Here is an 18,456-nt window from a genome sequence, read left to right as displayed (position 1 = left end):
ATATAGAAAACCAACTAGTGGTTACCTGTAGGGAGAGGGAAGAGGGGAGGGGAAAGGTAGGGATGGGGATTAAGAGGTATATATATATATATAAATAAATATATATATAAATATATACATAAATAAAATAAATAAGCTACAAGGACATATTGTACAGCACAGAGAATATAGTCAACATTTTATAATAACTTTAAACAGAATATAATCTATAAAAATAGTGAATCACTATTTTCTCTACCTGAAACTAATACTGTAAATCCACTATGTTTCAATAAAAAAATGTCAGTATTTCTACTACCTACATGCTGCCATTTTCCCACAAAAATATATAATGTCCTATGCATTTTGATTTAAAGAATTGTTATTATAACCACGTAATTTGAAACTTGCTTTTATCATTCATGTTTTCAAGATCTATCCACGTTGATATATAGATCAAATGATGCATTTTCACTGCTGTGTAGTATTCCTGTTTTATAAGTACAACCCTCCTGATGACGGACATTTAGGTTGCTTCTGGTTTTTTACTTTACAGACAACACTTTCATTGAACATTTTATGTTTTTTTCCTTAAATGGAGGTACTGGGGATTGAACCTAGGACCTCATGCTTGCCAAGCATGTGCTCTACCACTGAGGTATTACCCTACCCCCCAACCTCATTGAACATTCTCGTGCTGATCTCCGATAAACTTTTTGCAAGAGGTCCTCTGGGGCGGTCTTTCAAATGTTTTGACCGCACCTACAGTAAGGATGGATTTTACAATGTGATCCAAAAAAAAGGGTTTCATGACACAATTCTGACTTTCGCTATGCAACACACTCTGCAATGTTCTATTCTATTTTATTTTTAAAGATGCTGGTCATGACTTATCTAAATTAATTTCATGACCAACAGATGGGTTGCAGTGTGCAATCTGAGAAACGCTGCTCTAGGGTATGAACAGAAGCGAAATTTTCTGTCTGTAAAAAGTGCTTTGTAGCCAAGAACTTTGCAAAATGCTTTCTAAATGAGTAACATGCTTTGCAAATCATGAAGGGCTCTAGAAACCACAGAGTGTGGAGACATAATCACACAGGAACTCTCCACCTTCTACTGCCACTCCATCAACCTGATTCCTTCCCTTATGATGCAGTGTGACACTGCCCCTCTTAAAATCTGATGCCCTCCAACTCCGCTCCACACGGGGCCGCAGACTCCATCTCCTCCATTCAGTCCCAGACTGTGCCCTTGTGACTTGCTGCTCTCCCTTTGTCAGTGTCCACTTGCCTACCTCCTTTTGAAATACCTTCTCTGACTTTTGTCAGCTTTCTTTGCTGGAGTCTCCTTCTCCTCCAGACCTGGAATTTGCATGCTTTTCTTGAGATACGTATTCTCCCTGGAGATCTCATTGACGCCCAAGGCTCTGCTTGCCATCCCATGCCAATGACTATGAAGTCTACATCCCAGCCCTGGCTGCTCCCCAGAGTCCATGCACTTATAGCCGAAGCCCACTTGACATCTCTTTGTGGAAATGGCCAAAACTGAAGTCTTGATTTCAAAACCTCTCCTCCCACAGTCTTACCCATCTCAGGAATAGCATCGCCACCCACCCAGGTGCTTAAGTTAAAATCTTTGAGTCATCCTTGATTTCTCTCTTTTATCTCACTACCCACACCTAGTCCATCAGCAAATCTGTCAGCTCTGCTTTCAACAGATCTAGGACACACACACTTCTGCCCCCTCCATGGTCTCCACTCTGGTTTGGTCCCCCAATGGGCCATCACACAACCTCCTCCCTGCTCCTCTTCTGTCCCCACAGACTCTTCCCACACGCAGCTGGGGGGACCCTGTAAACATCTGAGTCAGGTCACATCCCTCCCCACTCAGAATCCTCACTTAGCTCCATATTATTCAGGTTAAAAGTCAGAGTATCCCCCTGCAGCCAACCAGGTCCTGCACACCTGCCCGCTTTACCTCTCAGGCTTTATTTTTCCCTCTCTCCACCTCAAAGGCCCTCTCCATCCACACTGGCCTCCTTTGCATCCCCCCTGTTCCCATCTTTCAGCCTTTATACCTGCTGTCTCCTCTGCCGGGAATGCCACAACCTCCCCCACCTTCACAGGGGACTTTATAGCTCTTAGGTTCAATGTCCTCTTCTAGAAAGACCTTCCCTCTGACTACCCAGTTTACAGGGCTTACTCCACGCATGCTCTCTCACACATCACTCATTTCCTTCAGGCCACAGATTATAACCTGAAATTATTGCTTTTATTTACTTATTTCCATCTGCCTCTCCCCATTGGGCAATCAGCTCTGAGGGTGAGGTGTCTGTTCTGTTCACTGCTACACATGGCAGGTGGGCAATGTATATGTGTCAAATGAATAAAGCATCTTGAAAACTAAGAAGAATTTTTGACTGTTACAATTTTGAAAATAAAGAAGTCCTTTAAAAAGAATCCTGAACTTGTCTTTTAAATCATAAAGAACCTGAAAATCATGCAGAAATGAGAATACCGCCATTTTGCAATCTCTAGTGAATTAGTATATCTGGGCATCAAACATCACTGGTTACCGACACCACAAATGGAGAGACGAGGGGACAGGATGTGTCTCTTGATGAATGCATGAAGCACCACAAAGGAAGGTGCTGGCAAAAAGTAAAAATAAAAACAAAAAGTCCAAACTTGAATTTGATTGAGTTTCTTGACCTAAGTCCCAGTTTACAGGAAATGCAGGGGACAAAGGAACACATTAAATGACACCACAAGGTTGCATCAGCCAGACCCAAACTGTGGGAAACTCTACACCTAGGACAGCACTATTGAAGGATAGCCAAGAGCCACATGTGGCTACGGAGCACTTGAATCGTGGCTGGTGCAGAGTGAGATGTACTGTAAGTACAAAATACATATGAATTTTAAAGAATTTAAAAATTTTAAATAGCTAATAATTTTATATTGATTATAGGCTGAAATATTTTAGTAGTGGAGGTAAAATAAAACATATTGTTAAAAATAATTTCCTATGTTTCTTTTTACTCTTTTTAAAGTGTGGGTACTAGAAAAATTTTAACCATATGTGTTGCTCACATTGCATTTTAAAAAAAAAATCTTCATTTTGGTTTCTTTTTTTTCTTTTTCAAATGGAAGTACTGGGAATTGAACCAAGTACCTAGTGCGTGCTCAGCATGCACTCTACCAACTGAGCTATACCTCAACTCCCTTTTTAAATTCTTATTTATTTTTTATTGACATGTAGTCAATTTGCAGTGTTAGTTTCAGGTGTACAGCAAAGTGATTCAGTTACACATACACATACATATGTGTGTGGTGTGTGTATAAATATATATATATGTATATATATTCAGATTCTTTTCCATTATAGCTCATTACAAGAAACTGAATATAGTTCCCTGTGCTATACAGAAGGTCCTTATTGTTTATCTGTTTTATATACTGTAATGTGTATCTGCTAATCTCAAGCATGTAATCCATCCCAGATCACATTGTATTTCCTGCTCTACAGGATCAACAACCTGGGTCTTCAGCAGATAAGCTGCCAGGAAAAGGAAAAGTGATGGAGAGGCAGCAGTAGATAAAAGGAGCTTTAATGAAATACCAACCAATTGCACTGGGCGGTCTTGTTTTGACCCTGGTTCAAAGAAATTGCAAAAAATGATAAGTGATATTTATGAGATCTGGCAATGTGAACACTGACTAGATATTTGATGATGTAATGGATTGTAGATCTTTTTCATTTTGTCTTTATTGCTTTGTTTTCAGTTAGGAGTGACAATGACATTGTAGCTTGTTGAATAAAAGGAAAGCCTTTTAAAACAATATATTGTACAGTTCCATTTATATGAAGAGTCCAAAATAGGCAAATTTATAGTGACAGAAAGTAGATTAGTGGTTGCCAGGGGCCTGGGTGAGGGAAATGGGAAGTGACTGCTAAAGGGTATGGAGTTTCTTTTTTGGGGTGATTAAAATGTTCTAAAATTAGATTGTAGTGATGGTTGCACAATTCTGTGAATATACCAAAAAAACCCCATTAAATTGTACTTCTTAAATTGGTGCATTTTATAGTATGTGAATTACATCTCAATGAAGATTTTTCAAAGGAAGTCTTTAATTTAGAGATACATACAAGACACTTGCCAATAAAAATAAAAGGTAAAGAAAACCACAAAACAGTACTGACCAAGAATAAATTAGTAGCCTGAAATGTGTTTTCACCCACCAGAAAGGGTTTTCTAAACTGTTGGAGATGTTTTGGAATCTGCAAAGTACTTCTTTTTGGAGATGAGCTTCGCAAGCTGTCAAGAACTCTATTGACCATAAAGAATTTGGGAAGCCCTAAAACAATTCTATATATTTTTCAATGTAGATTTACATATGAATGAAAATACAGAAATAAACATCCAGAGAGATGTACACCAAATAGATAACTGTGGCAGCCTTTGGAGAAGTGGGATGAGAAGAGGATTGGGGTTGGGGGGTCAAAGGTGACCTCAACTATAGCTGTACGTTCTGAATTTCTTTACAAGAGGAATGTACTCCTGTATTACCTATTTTGTTAAAAATAAGATATTTGAGATGATTTTCTACGTAAAAATCAAGCATTGTGTATGCCACCCTCCAAAAAAAAAAAAACATCATCAACAAAGTCAAAATACAGATGAACTAGGAACAAAAGATGCAACTCATATCACTAACAAAGTTATAATCGGCCAAATATATAAAGAGTTCCTACAAATTAAGAAGAAAAGCACCAACATCCCAATAGAAAAGTAAGCCAAGGACATGGTCAGTTTACTGAACAAGTAATACAAAAGAAATAACATGAGAAGATGCCTAACAGGAGAAATGTGAATTAAAACTGCACTGCAATACCCTTTTTCACCTATCAGATTGGCAAAAATCCAAATATTTAACAATGCGGTCTGGTGGTGAGGCTGTGGGGAAACAGGTAGTCTCACATGTTGCTAATGGGAAGGAAAAAATGGAAGGCAGAATCTGTCCAAACGACAAATGCATTTACCTTTTCACCCAACAATCTCACTGTTGGAAGTTTATCTTTAGATATAACAGCACGTACAAAATGTACATACAAGGGCAATTGTTCTAGGCAGCATTGTTAGTGGCCTATATGGAGACTTCCTCAGCAGACTTACTCCCATCTGCTGGAAACCTGCAGTACAAATTTACAATATTTGTACAGTGCACAGCTTGTACAACTATCCATGGCAGCCCTCATTACAGCATACGTTGCAATAGGTAAAGACTGGGAACAAAGCAAGTGTTCATCAGCGGGGAATAATCAAACAAACTGTAACACATACACAAAGTGGAATACTGGACACCTGTCAAAAAATAATCAGGACACTCCCTGTATCTCCAGAATACACTGTTAAGTGATACAGGCTAATGTATAGACTTCATTATGTATTATGTAAGAAAAGAGGAAAATAACAGTATGTGGAGAAGATGACAGAAGGATACAGAAGAATGCTTACTCACAGCAGTGGGAGTGCAGGAAGGGTAGGCTGAGAAAGGGGTGGGAGTGAGACTTCTCACTTCATACCTTGTTATATGTTACTTTTTAAATAACGGGAATGTATTATTTATTCAAAAAATAAAACCGATGCACCTTTAAAGTTACAGCTTGTTTGTAACTTTGTGAAACAGAGATATTCAGCTATAGAATGTTGTGTGCATGACATCAGATCTTGTGATTTGTGAAGTCCTGAATAATCAGGAGGGATCTTCGCCCATTTTTTCAAGATTCATCTTATAACTGAAAGTTTGTACGCTTTATCAACCTCTCCCTATTTCCCCCACCTCCCAGTTCATAGAAACTGCTCACTCACTTTTCTACTTTCTGTTTCTATGAGTTTGACTTTTTTTTTTTTTTAAGATTCCACATAAATGATACCATCAGGTATTTGTCTTTCTCTGGCTGGCTTATTTCACTTAGCATAGTGCCCTCCAGGTTCATCCACGTTGTTGCAAATGACAGGATTTCCTTTTTTTTTTTTTTTTTTTTTTTTTAAAAAGAAGGCTGAATAATATTTCATTGTACACACACACACACAAACACTTCACATCTTCATTTTCCATTCATCCATTGACAGACACTTAGATTTTTTTCATACCATGGCTATTGTGAATAATGCTGCAATGGATGTGAGAGTGAAGATATCTCCTTGAGAGAATAGTTCCATTTTCTTTGGATACATACCCAGGAGTGGAATTGCTAGATCATTTGGTAGGTCTATTTTTAATTTCTTGAGGAACCCCAATACTGTTTTCCATTGTGGTGGCACCAGTTTACATTTGCACCAACAATGCACAAAGGTTCCCTTTTCTCTACATTCACACCACACTTATCTCTTACCTGTCTGATAATAGCTGTCCTAGCAGGTGTGAGGTAATGCCTCACTGTGGTTTTGATTTGCATTTCCCTGATGATTAGTGATGTTGGGGACCTTTTCTTGTATCTTTTGGCCACTAGTATGTCTTTGGAAAAATGTGTATTCAAGTCCTTTGCCCATTTTTAAATTGGGCTATTGGCCTTATTGCTTTTGAGCTGTATGAATTCTTTGTACATTTTGGATATTAACTCTTTACCAAATATGTGGTTGGCAAATATTTTCTCCTATTCCATAAGTTGCTTCTTTATTTTGCTGATGGTTTCCTCTGCTGGGTAGAATCATTTTAAAACAATAGATGATGCGACTTTAGCTCCTGCAGCCCCCACTGAGTCTCTCACCCTAAACCTGTCAGTCTTGAAAGTAGGGTTGGAACTCCCCAGACAGGGCCTGGCACCTAGGAGGTGCTTGTTGAGTATTTATTGGACTAGATTAATGGTTGAATCTGGAGGCAGTCTACTCTGGAGCCAGACTGCCCGAGCCTAATCCCAGCTCTGTCAATTATCAGCTGTGTGACCTTCAGCACATCACTTTACCTCCCTATGCTTCAGTTTCCACTTCTGTAAAGGGAGAATTAAAAAACAGTCCTTCCTACGCAAGGGATGCTGTAAAGATTAAATTAACATTCATTTACATTCCGGAGCGGGCACACAGTGAGAACATGATACATATTAGCTCTTTTCCCTGAAGGTGGAGGCTCAGGGATAGTGATGTATAAGAGGCTGTGAGGGATTGGCAGGGAAGGTGAGGGTCCCAGCAGCGTGTGGCCCAGACTCCCAGGGAAGCAGGCATGGCTGGAGGGACGAAATGGCTGACTGTGGCAAATGCTGCCAAGATGACAAGTCAGAGGAGAGATTCTGGGGTGAAGAGATCACTGATGGTCTTTGTGGAGGTAGTTTCAGGAGAGTAACAGGGAGAGAAACCAACAAGCCCCGAATCAGGGAAGGAGTGGGAGGTGAGAAAGGAGTGAGCGAGGGTAGACAGCTCTTGGGAGGCGTGGCTGAGAAGGGAAGAGAGAGGCAGGGAGTCTCTCGGAGGACGGCTGGGACGCATGAGGGCACTTTATATTTAACTCAGGAGACCCTGGGCTTATTTAAATGCTGATGGACAGCAGCAATTGCAACCCTCACAATAAAATAAGAAGCCATGAGTCTACAGATGAATGAATGAATGAACGAACAAATAAATAAGTGGAGAAGGGAACAACTCTTCCTTACAGTAAAATGGTACCTAATAAAGGTAAAGGGCACAGGGAAATTAGAAAGCCATCATTTGTCAACTGCCATAGTAGTCATCGTTTCAGACAAGAACCATCAATGGATGCTCACCCAAGAGGCTGAGCAGGATATTTACACAGTCTCAAAGTACATCCTCACAGGATACAGGGGGAAATGACAGTGTCATTACAGTGGAGACCCTGGTAAATAACACCTTCACTCCATGAGCCAAGCTAACACCAACACGAATGGGAAGAACCAACATCACGTGTCTCCTGATACAACACACTGAGAAGGACACATTACTTCTCTGACATTCCTGCCAAAGGTGTACAACCTGAATCTAATCAGGAGGGAAACTCAGACAAACCAACACGGAGGGCCATCCTGTGAAACAACTGGCCTCTATTCTTCAAAAATGTCAAGGACATGAAAGACAAAGACAGACCAAGGAAGGGTTCCGGAATGAAGGAGGCAAAATAGACAGGATGCTTAAATTCAATCCCTGATCCTGGACTGGATTCTCAACAGGGGAAAAAATTTCTTCAAGAGTCAGAGTTGAATAAAATCTGTAGATAGCAGCACTGTGTCAATGTTAATTTCCTGATTTGCATAATTGTGCTGTGGTTATGTAAGGGAATGAATTTGTTCTCAGGAGATGCACACTGAGGTATTTAGAGGTAAAAGGGAATCATGATAGAGCAAATGTGATAAAAAGTTAATATTTGGGCAATCTGGGTGAAAAGGTTATTCAGAAATTTTATGTACTCTTCTTGTAATTTCTCTATAAGCCTGACGTTATTTCAAAAGAAAAAGTTAGTAACATGGTGATGAGAAAGATCTGGCAGTAATAATAATAGGTAACGTCTCTTGCATGCTCCTGGCGCTGTCCACTCACTGTCCTGTGAGATAGTTAATGTTATTAATCCTAGCTCCATTTCACAGAGGAGGAGCCTGAGGCTCAGAGCAGACTTACCTGGGTGGAAGAAATAGCAGAGTCAGGTGAGAGGGCTCCTGAATAGAGCTGGTCCCTGCATCTCCCTTCTAACAGCCTCATATCTAAAACTGCAATGTTCATTAGTGACCGCTTCTCCCATTAATTAGTCTATAAGCCCCATGAAGGCAGGGCTGTGTTTGTCTCAGTCATTGCTGTGTCCATGGTACCAGCATAGGACCCAGCACAGAGGAGAAACCCAATAGATACTTATTAATGAAATAACTGATCTCTATTTATAATAATAACATTATTATGACTATTAATAATGATCATGGAAATAATGGCTCTCATTTGTGTTAATCCATTTCATCTTCAAAACAACTTCAAGGACTATTTTATCCCTGTTTTACAGAAAAGGAAACTGAGGCACCCAGATAAGTCTCTTGCCCAAAGCAGGCAGCCAGGAAGGGCTTGACTGGCACTTGGCATCCCACACATACGCCTTCCGGTACCCACCTTCTGGAAGTCCTTCTTGGAGATGAGGCCTCGGGGATCAGTGACATAGTCCTGGAAGGCCTCCGAGCCCACGATGTCCTTGAGTTTCAGGAACATGTCGAAGAACTTGAGAATCATCTCCACATTGGACGAGGATTCCACGAGCATGTCCACCATCTGCCGGGCAATCATGCCGTTCACCACGTTCCCTGTGGGCAGCCCCAGGTCAGAGTGGCCCAGCAGAGCCTCCTTTCTGGATCCCTATCGGGCTTGCCTCCCTCTCCAGCTCAGGATCCCTGGTACCCACTGTGCTGGTGGAAGCTTCCCCGGCCAGCTCCTATACCTCCCCTCAAAGGGCAATGGTCACTCCCAGAGCTGCTTCAGCATCATGTTTGAACCTGGCTGGTCTTGTCTTTTCCTCCCTCCCCTGGTAGCTGGGGGTGTCATCAATAAAGATAACAATGGCATAAGCTTACAGCAGGTCCCAGATGCCATGCCAAGCAATGCACTGGCATGATCTCATCCTTGTAAGGGAGGTGTGTTACTATTCATTCTTATAGATGAGGAAACTGAGACTCAGAGAAAGTTACACACTCATGGTTACATAGCCAGGAAAGGTGTGGGGGGAACCAGAACTGCATGATCTCAGGGCTCACATATCTAAGCCCTCCCCTCGTCCACAGAGGCCAGGCAGGTCCATCGATGAGAGAGGTAGATCAAAGGTAAGACAGCAGGGAGAGGTGGAGACTGTGGTAAGCTGGGGCCCCACACTAAAGCAAACTGGCGCCAGCTTCTTTTTGTACATTTCAATTTTAATACAATTTCAAGTTTACATGAAAGTTACAAGAATAGTGCAAAGGAAACTTTGTGTATTCCAGATTCACCAATTGTTTACATTTTGCCACACTTGCTTTATAATTCCTCTCCCTCTTCCTATTTTTCCCCCCGAACCATTTAAGTGTAAGCTGCAGACATGAGGCCTTTTTACCCCTAAACATTTCCACTGATGTGTTCTAAAAGACAAGGACATTCTCTTATACAATCATAAGGAAGTCATCAAAATCAGATTTAACGTTTATATAAGTCAGTTACTTAATCCATCCAGCTGATTTTTACCATGTGAGAATGTGAACAGTCTTTCCATTTTTCAAGAAAAGCTGGAAATCTGAAGCTTAAAGGGACTTTTGATTTTTAAATCTGATTTTTCAAAAACTCTTATTTATTTTTTTATTTTTGGGAGAAGTAATTAGGTTTTTAAAAAAAATTATTTTAATGGAGGTACTGGGGATTGAAACCATGCATGCTAGGCATACACTCTACCCCTGAGCTATACCCTCCCCACTTAAATCTGATTTTTAAAAGTCAATGACTAGTTACCAAAAATTGAAACACTGTAGGAGGCTTATTCATGTCAACATTGTTTGCAATAGCAATTTTTTTTGCAATAGCAAATTTTTAAAAAAATACTTTGAATATCCATTGATAGGGGTGTGGTTAAATGAATCATTGTATCCCCACACAATGGGTACTACACAGCCTCATAAAAGAATGAAGATGCTGTTATGAATCTCTATAGAAAAAAGTTTTTGTCTACTAGTTAAATTGTTTTATTAATTGGTATTAAATTATGGTTATTTTAAGTTACTAAGTTTTGGAGGTATCTGTTAGGCAGCAAGAGCTAACTGACACATTTAGGAAACAACTAAATACCTATTCAGTGCATACATTTAAAAAAATGTCCAGGCCACGTACCTTATTAAGATTTCTCTGGGGAGTCAGTAAATTATGTACAGTCAGGGTCTGGCACATAGTAATTGCCAATAAATGTCTGCTGAGCTTGTTAACAGCAACATCATCAATGCATTGACCCTGACATGATGTCAGATGGGGTTGAAGGTTAGGGTCTTCTGGGTCTCAGAGGGCCATTCTCTGGCTTGTCTGCTCCTTTGTACCCTCCCGTTACCCCCACCCACTGGGCATTTACCTTCTAGAAGTGACAGCAACATCACCACCATGTCCTTCTGTAGATCCAGCAGCTCCTTCAACAGCTCGATCTGGCTCGAGTCCTAGAGACCCCACATCTCAGCTATGTAAGGGCTGGTCTCAGCAGAAATACCTCCCCCCTTCTCCAACTGCCTCCACCCCTCCTCACCCACCCAGCAGGGCCTAAGACCCTATTCTTCTCCCCTCTTACCTCCGAGGGGACCCGAGTCCAGACATGTTCCTCGGAAGCAGAGGAAGGGGCAGAGAGACAAGACTGTGGGGGTGGGATTGGCCCTTCTGGGGAAAGGGCCTTAACAGGTGACGTGTAGGGGCAAGGGCTGGTGGACAAGGAGGCCTGGGAGGAGTATGTGGCTCAGAGAGTAGATGCTTGGGATCAAGAGACACAAAGACAGACAGAGGCAAATACTGGGGACAGAAACACAGATCTGGGAAGGATGAGAGCTCAGCACTGGCCTATGGTGGGTACTTGACACAGGTTTGTTGAATGTAAGATGGAAAAACTGGGACTCTGGGTTTAGGAAGAAGGCGGCAGGACACAGCTATGTGCTTTCTGTTAAGTCATTTGGGGAAAATGTGGGAAAATACTGCCTCTCCTGTCACAGTGTCTCATGCAGGGCCCACGGAAGTCTCCAACATGTCAAAGTTCTGCCTCATGGTCCCTATTTGTATTAGGTTCAGCTATATAAAATTGCCAATATACAGCCATTTTTTTACCCACAAAATGGTAATTTCATATGGTTCTACCTAACAAAGTGGAGGAGGAAGAAGGGTACCAGATAAATGGAATATAAAGCTCATTCTACCCTTATGCTAGTTCTAGAGTTGCTGATTCTAATCCTGACACATTTCTACAATCCCAAAGCTCTGCATTCTGACTAAGATTCCAACATTCCAGGATCTCAAGATCCTAAAATGGGTGAGTGCTGGTGGTGTGTGCCTGCCCATGATGCAGCCCTTGCTTCCCTCTACAATCCCACCCTCAGAGCTTATGGAACTAACCCCACGTTCCTGCTTCTAGGGGTGGGTATAGGGCCAGGTCTGGCCAATCAGAGCTTTCTTTCCTCTGGCCAGCATGATTGGTTCAGGAAAGGGCATGTGACCCAGTAGTCCAATAAGAGAGTATCACAGATCCTTTCCTGGAACTAAAGAAGAGTTCTTTACTCTCCGGAGCTGTTAGTGGGGTGCATAGAAACCCGGGCACCATTTTTCCAGCCCATGGGTAAAGCCTGCTTGAGAATGAAACCAGAGAGGGCAGGGACATTTCTACTAACATCACACTAGGCCCTGAACCTGATCTGTGATGTGAACTGATAAATCCTTTTAAGTCACTGCTTTGCATTGAATTTCTAGCTTTTGCAACTTAACCTAGACTATGGCAGATGAATCAACTCTGCAGGGTTTGGAACTCTACGCTCAGATACCAACAATCTCTAGAATTTTGAGATTACATCAACAGCCCGACTTCAACTCACTGACACTGAGGAATTGCATTCTTAAGTACAACTCCGTTTAAAAAAAAAAAAGTCAGATGACGCTAGTGAAGGTTTCCAGCAGACCCTGTGGCGCCTTTGAATAAATCAAAAAAAAAAAAAAAAAAAAAAAAAAAAAAAAAGGCTCCCTTTCGACTCTTCCTGTTGGGAAATTATAATATACAGAATACTGCCACCTGCTGGAAAACTGTTGTAATAAACACACCGATATATGTATGAGGTGTAGGATGTGGATGGTGCCCTTCCAGATGCTGAGCTCCGCTGCAGCGCATACGGCAGCTTTGAATATGTTTACCAGACAGAAGCAGAGCAAAATGGATACGGTGTTCATGAGGCATTGACAAGGCTGCAAAGGGGCGAGGGGAAGCGGACGGGGCGAAGGGAAGCAAGAAGATGCTAGAGATGGGAGATGGGGCTCGACAGGGACCTTACATCATGGGTACCCGAGATAGGCGTCATCTGCCGCAGGCCGAATAAAGAAGCAAAACACTCCTTCAGCACTGGGCCCTGATCTAGAAGCCTGACCCCATCCTATCCCCAGAGCTGTCCGAATCGTAGTGACCTCATCAGAGAGGAAAGAACACCAAACAATCATAGAGGAGCTGCGGACCAGAGGGGGCGGGGCCTAAACGCCAGACCAATGGCAGTGTGGATGGGAAACCAGCCGATTGGCGGTGGCAGAGGTGGAGGCGGGGTCACGCGGAGAACCAGTCAACTAGGAAGATGGATTTGGCCACGAGGAGAGACCAGTCTGGAACTTGCCCCGAATACTGGGGTGAGAAACTGACGGTTGAGGCAAGACTTGGAAACGGGCCCGCTGAGGGGTGCCGGGAAGCACTTAAATGAACCGAGGGGCCCGAACCTGAGCGAGCTTCATCATCATGTGGGCAAACACGTGCAGGAATCCCACCACGGCGTCCCAGAGGCGGCTGTGCGCTAGACTCTGCTGGTTCCCAGTGCAGGGGCCCTGGGTGGGCAGAGGCTTTGGGTGAGCGCGAGGCAGGGCACCGGATGCCGGACTACCCCACTTCCCCTCACCCCAGCGGGTGGGCCCTACCTGGATGTACTCGGTGAGGCTGTTGAACACCTGTTTAGCCACAGACATGGCCTTGGAAAAGTTTCTCTTGCCCTGCTCTTCAATGACATCCTTGCCGGAATAGTACCAGTAGAAGTCGCTGATGGACTCCTAGGGGACACACAGAGTGTGAGGGGCTGCTGGGGCCAACTATGGCCCAACAGACCCTTACCCAGGCCACAGCTGGACGGCCTCACATCCTCACCTGCAGCCGTAGGAGGTAGTCCACCGTACAGATGATGATGTTAATGGTGGTTGTGTTCCCTGTCTGTGTCCGCAGGTAGTTTTGGAAATCTAGGGAGATGAAAAGACATTTATTCATTGAGTACCTACCATGTGGTAGGGGAGGTGAACAGTGGGTCTTTTATTCATTTATGCAATAAATGTTTATTGAGTGCCTACTGTATGCCAGAAGGCATATAATCATTAATTTATTTAGTAACTCTTTATCAGTACCTACTACATGTTAGAGGAAGATGGGAGATCATTTATCCATTTGTGTAATAATATTTACTGAGGGTGCACTATGTGCCACATGTGGTGGAGGGTCAGTCATTTATTCATTTTTTTCCCCAAAATATTTACTGAGCACCCACAATGTAGCAAGGGGAAAATGGAGATTCAGTCTTTCATTTATTTTGCAAATTTTTTTTTTTTACTGAATGCCTGGGGGAAATGGGAGATTGGTGATTCATTAATTCATTTATCAAAAAATTATTTATTGAGCACCTACCAAAAACCAGAGGAGATAAGCTTCTGTCATTTGTTTGTTCATTTATTCAATACATACTTATTGAGCATATACTATGTACTAATGGGAGATGAAGATCGGTCACTCATTCTTTGATGCTACAAATTTATTGAGCATTTTCCAGGCACTGTTCTAGGCCCTGGGGATACAGCAGTAAAAGAAAACAAAGTCTTTGCCCTTGTGAAGTTTATATTATTTTGTAGTAATTTTTCAGTCTTTTCTAACTGCAACCTGCAGTCTCAGCCCACTAAATGTGTAGTTCTTAACCTCTTAGCCTTGGCTGGGGACCACCTGGAGACTTTTAAAAATCCCAGTGCTCAGGCCCCACCATGGGCCAATTAAATTAGAATATATGGGGTGAAAACTGGGCTATGATATCTTGTAAAGCTCCCCATGCATACCAGTGTGCAATTAGAAATGAGAACGTCTATAATAAACTTTTTCACAACCTCTGATGAGTTGGTTCCCACTATTTGAAAAACATTGTTCTATGGCAGTCAGCTGATAACAAAGCTGAGTGATGACTACTGGGGGCTTATCAGATCATTCTCTCTACTTCAGTGTGTGGTTGAGAAGTTCTGAAATCATCATCATCACTGTTCATGGATGACAGGGGAATACTGGACAGAATGATTGTGATGGGGGAAGCTCAGGGGGTTGAAGGAGCCCAAAGGACATGCCTGACCCAGACTGAGTGGTCAGGGAGGGCTTCTTGGAGGAGGAGACCTCTAAGCTGAGACCTGAAAGATGAGGAGGAGTTGGCTGCACAAATTCCTAGCTGTGTGACCTCAGGCAAGTTATTAAACCTCTCTGTGTGAGACAGACTGTGCCCAGTTCCCCCACATGTAACATGGTGGTCACAGTATATCCTACTTTATGGAGCTGTTGTGAGGTTTTAATGCTTTAGCATACATAATGAATTTAGAACAGAACCTGGTACATAAGTGCTCAATAAATGATAGCTGTTCTTAAAGGGACTTAGAATGCTGAGGTTAAGGGCTGCTCTTTGGAGCAGAATAGCAGCATTATCACTTCCTGGAAACTTGTTAGAAATGCAAATTCCTCGGCTCCACTCCAGAATTGCTAGATCAGAAAATGTGGGGTGGGATCCAGAAGTTTAGTTTAAGAAGGCCTCCAGGTGATTCTTACGCATGCTTGAGTTTGAGAACCATCTCTGTAGACCCATTTGCCAAACGATCAATTTATCAAATTATCAAGGCAATGAAAATGAGCTTCAGTTAAGTCCTTTGGGTGTTACAGCAACGTCATGCTGCCCAGGATGGCTTCAACAGCCCCTGAGTTTTTTCTCCCCAAAGTTTTACTTCCATCTGATTTCCCAATAGCCACGTCACAATCACTATATCAGACTGAATATCAATCCATTTTGCCTGGTTTCACGTTACAGATGAATATACTCAAATAGTCAAGACTTTATAGCAAACCCTGTTTTCTAATTCCTTTGTGTGTGTGTGTGTGTGTGTGTGTTCATTTAAATCAGACTGTATGGGGGTGTAATAGCTCAGTGGTAGAGTGCATGCTTAGCATGCATGATGCCCTGGGTTCAATCCCCAGTACCTCCATTAAAAAATAAAATAAAATAAGATTTATTTTAAAAAGAATATAAATCAGACTATATGCCTAAATGGTTAAAGATACAGTTCCTCTTCCTGTAAAGAACTCTGTCATCTAAGAACACTGTCACAGATGTGTGCAAGTAAACAAGAAGCAAAGCTTTTGTCTGCTCTGAATGGCACTGAGTACTCAAGACATGCAAGGCCTCTGAGATTTGAAAGATATTTTTTCAAATATTTATTTGATTGGGCTGGTTAATGAATCCACACATTTGGGCAGAGGACTGGATCACCGGTTTGGTGGGAGAGAGACATTCCACCATAAGAACATTCTCATTTCCAAAAACTCACAGGCTCCAGGAATAAAATTCATCTTAAACCCCTGATTTCACCTTCATTAAGGAAAGAAAACCCTAGTGGCAAGGCACAAAGGTATTTAATAAAGCTTGAAGAAACACTAGCTGTAGACATAAGAGCTTTTGAGAATGCAAAACAATGGATCATGCTTTATTCTTTGTTGAAAAGAAAAGAGTGATGATTCAAGATGTTTACCAGTTAACTTAAAGAACACTAGCCAAGTGGGGTGCAGGGTCTATGGAAGTTAGATTTATAATTACTCTCATTCTTATCATGGTTAATTTCTGGGCAGTCTGGCTTCACATCACCTGCTAAGTGTTATAACCACAACCTCGAGACTATACGTTTGTTATAGGAAACTGCGGCGGATGAAACGTTTGTTGTTCAGAATTTTAACCCTTCCTTTAATGCTGTCAGCTATGCATGCCACACCACGTTGTATTTTCTCACCAATAATGTGTTTAACTTGCTGTGTCATCCTTGATCCTGAACCAGCACAAAAGTTGTGAAAACTCAAACTTGTTTAAGTTAGGAAAGTCTCTAAGCCTTTCTCCTGGCAAAGTATTTTAGAAGCAAAATGAGTAAGTGGTTCTAATAGATTCATTGAAAAATGCCAGGCAATTTGCCCCTCTACAGACCCAAAGTTTGGAAATCCACCACATTTACTGAACTTTGGCACCTGCTTCAAAATGCCTGTGGAAAAATGGCGAATTGTTCTTTTGGGAGAATTGATTTTTGGCCAAACTGGTTTTTGGCAGATTACTTTTGGGGAAATGGACTGGCTAGAGGAGGAGAAAGTGAAGCAAAGTGGTCAGATTCCAGAAATTTAAGAGAGATTTATGAAGGTGGGCAGACAGGGCTTGATGAAGGCTGAAAGTAAAGAATGAAGGATAATGGGGTTGAGGACAAAGCCTGGAGGAGTGGCCAGGCCATCATTGATAAGGGGGTGGGGGAGGTAGGGGACTGGAGATTAACCAAGGCAACCCTTCCAGACTGACCGCAAACCTTGGACTCTTCTCCACCTCACCCACCCCTCCTCCTCACCATTATTGTGCCCCTCGCAGAGCAATTGCAGGAATCGGAATAGGTCTTGGGTGAATTCATCATCTGCCATGACCTTCTCTCCTGGGTGGAAGAGCAGGGCAGGGCCCAGAAGGGGTCAGAAGCACCAGGACACAACACAGCACGCACACGGCCCATGCACTCTGCACACATGTGCACAAAGCGTGGGTGCACAGGGAGGAGCAGCCACCACTTTAAAGACATTATGAGGGCCACGGGCATCCGTGACACCAGGGGTCCCGACCTCGGAGCCCGTGACATCAGCAGATGGACACTGAGGAGCCCTGCGTCATGAAGCTGGGGCCTCAAGTGTCTTTCTACAATATCAGTGTCCCTTTGATGTCACCACTTGTGCGACATCTGGGAGTGTCTGCCGATCTAGCCGAGGTTCGGGCTGCTGCTCTCCCTCAGCCCCTCTCCAGGACCGCAGGGGGGCGGTTAATGGATTAGGGGGGTTGGAGTCACTTTCACGCAAAGGCTCTGAGCAGGAGGGAATTGGGCAGGGGATGGAATCCAAAGCCAGCCAATTGGCTCAGATGCCTTGAAAGCAGCCAATCCAGGAGAAGCAGAGGGGGAGGCATGTAAACATGGGCCAATCAGAACCGGCATCTGAAAGAAGCCAATCACAGTGGGCTGTAGGGGAGGGAAGCGAGAGGGGAGGCTAGATAGTGAATGTTCGGGCCAACCAGAGCAGGCATGCACACCAATCAGAGTGGATGCTGGGGGCAACCAATCTGGTTGGTGGATGGGAACCGCAGACTCGATCAACCTAGTGTCGCGGGTGCAGAGAGCAGGGTAGGTAGGAGTGGGGTTCACCCCACCCCAGGACTGCGAATCTGGGTCTAGAAGCCCAAGAACATCCAGCTGGAAAGGGATCTTTGCTATCTTCTCTAGCTTCTATTTTACACATGGGGAAACTGAGGCTTACGGATGGTAAGAGACTTGTCCCATGTATTAGTGGCTTACCTGGGACTCGAATCTTGGTCTCTGGACCCCTGATCTCAAGACTTTCTGTGGGCATGGAACCTCCCTCCCCTGGATGTCCCAGATCCTCAGCCCCCAGGTGGAGGGGGCGGTTGGGGGTT

The 18,456-nt window shown here is 43.0% G+C and overlaps 1 protein-coding gene across 2 annotated transcripts in view; it reads right to left on the bottom strand.

The window, feature by feature from the left end:
- Positions 1-18,456, bottom strand: part of RYR1 (ryanodine receptor 1) — a 106,313-nt gene that overhangs the window by 16,947 nt on the left and 70,910 nt on the right. For both annotated transcript variants that reach the window (XM_064489299.1, XM_064489300.1), the window contains 6 exons: positions 17,354-17,434; positions 13,836-13,924; positions 13,613-13,741; positions 13,418-13,522; positions 11,046-11,127; positions 9,083-9,270 (listed from right to left, as the gene is read on the bottom strand). In XM_064489299.1, coding sequence (XP_064345369.1) covers positions 9,083-9,270; positions 11,046-11,127; positions 13,418-13,522; positions 13,613-13,741; positions 13,836-13,924; positions 17,354-17,434 — 674 coding nt within the window. The remainder of the gene's footprint in view (positions 1-9,082; positions 9,271-11,045; positions 11,128-13,417; positions 13,523-13,612; positions 13,742-13,835; positions 13,925-17,353; positions 17,435-18,456) is intronic.

The sequence above is a fragment of the Camelus dromedarius genome, chromosome 9 (assembly GCF_036321535.1).
Source record: "Camelus dromedarius isolate mCamDro1 chromosome 9, mCamDro1.pat, whole genome shotgun sequence".
In the NCBI taxonomy this organism is placed as follows: Eukaryota; Metazoa; Chordata; class Mammalia; order Artiodactyla; family Camelidae; genus Camelus; species Camelus dromedarius.
This window is presented reverse-complemented; position numbering and strand designations above follow the sequence as displayed.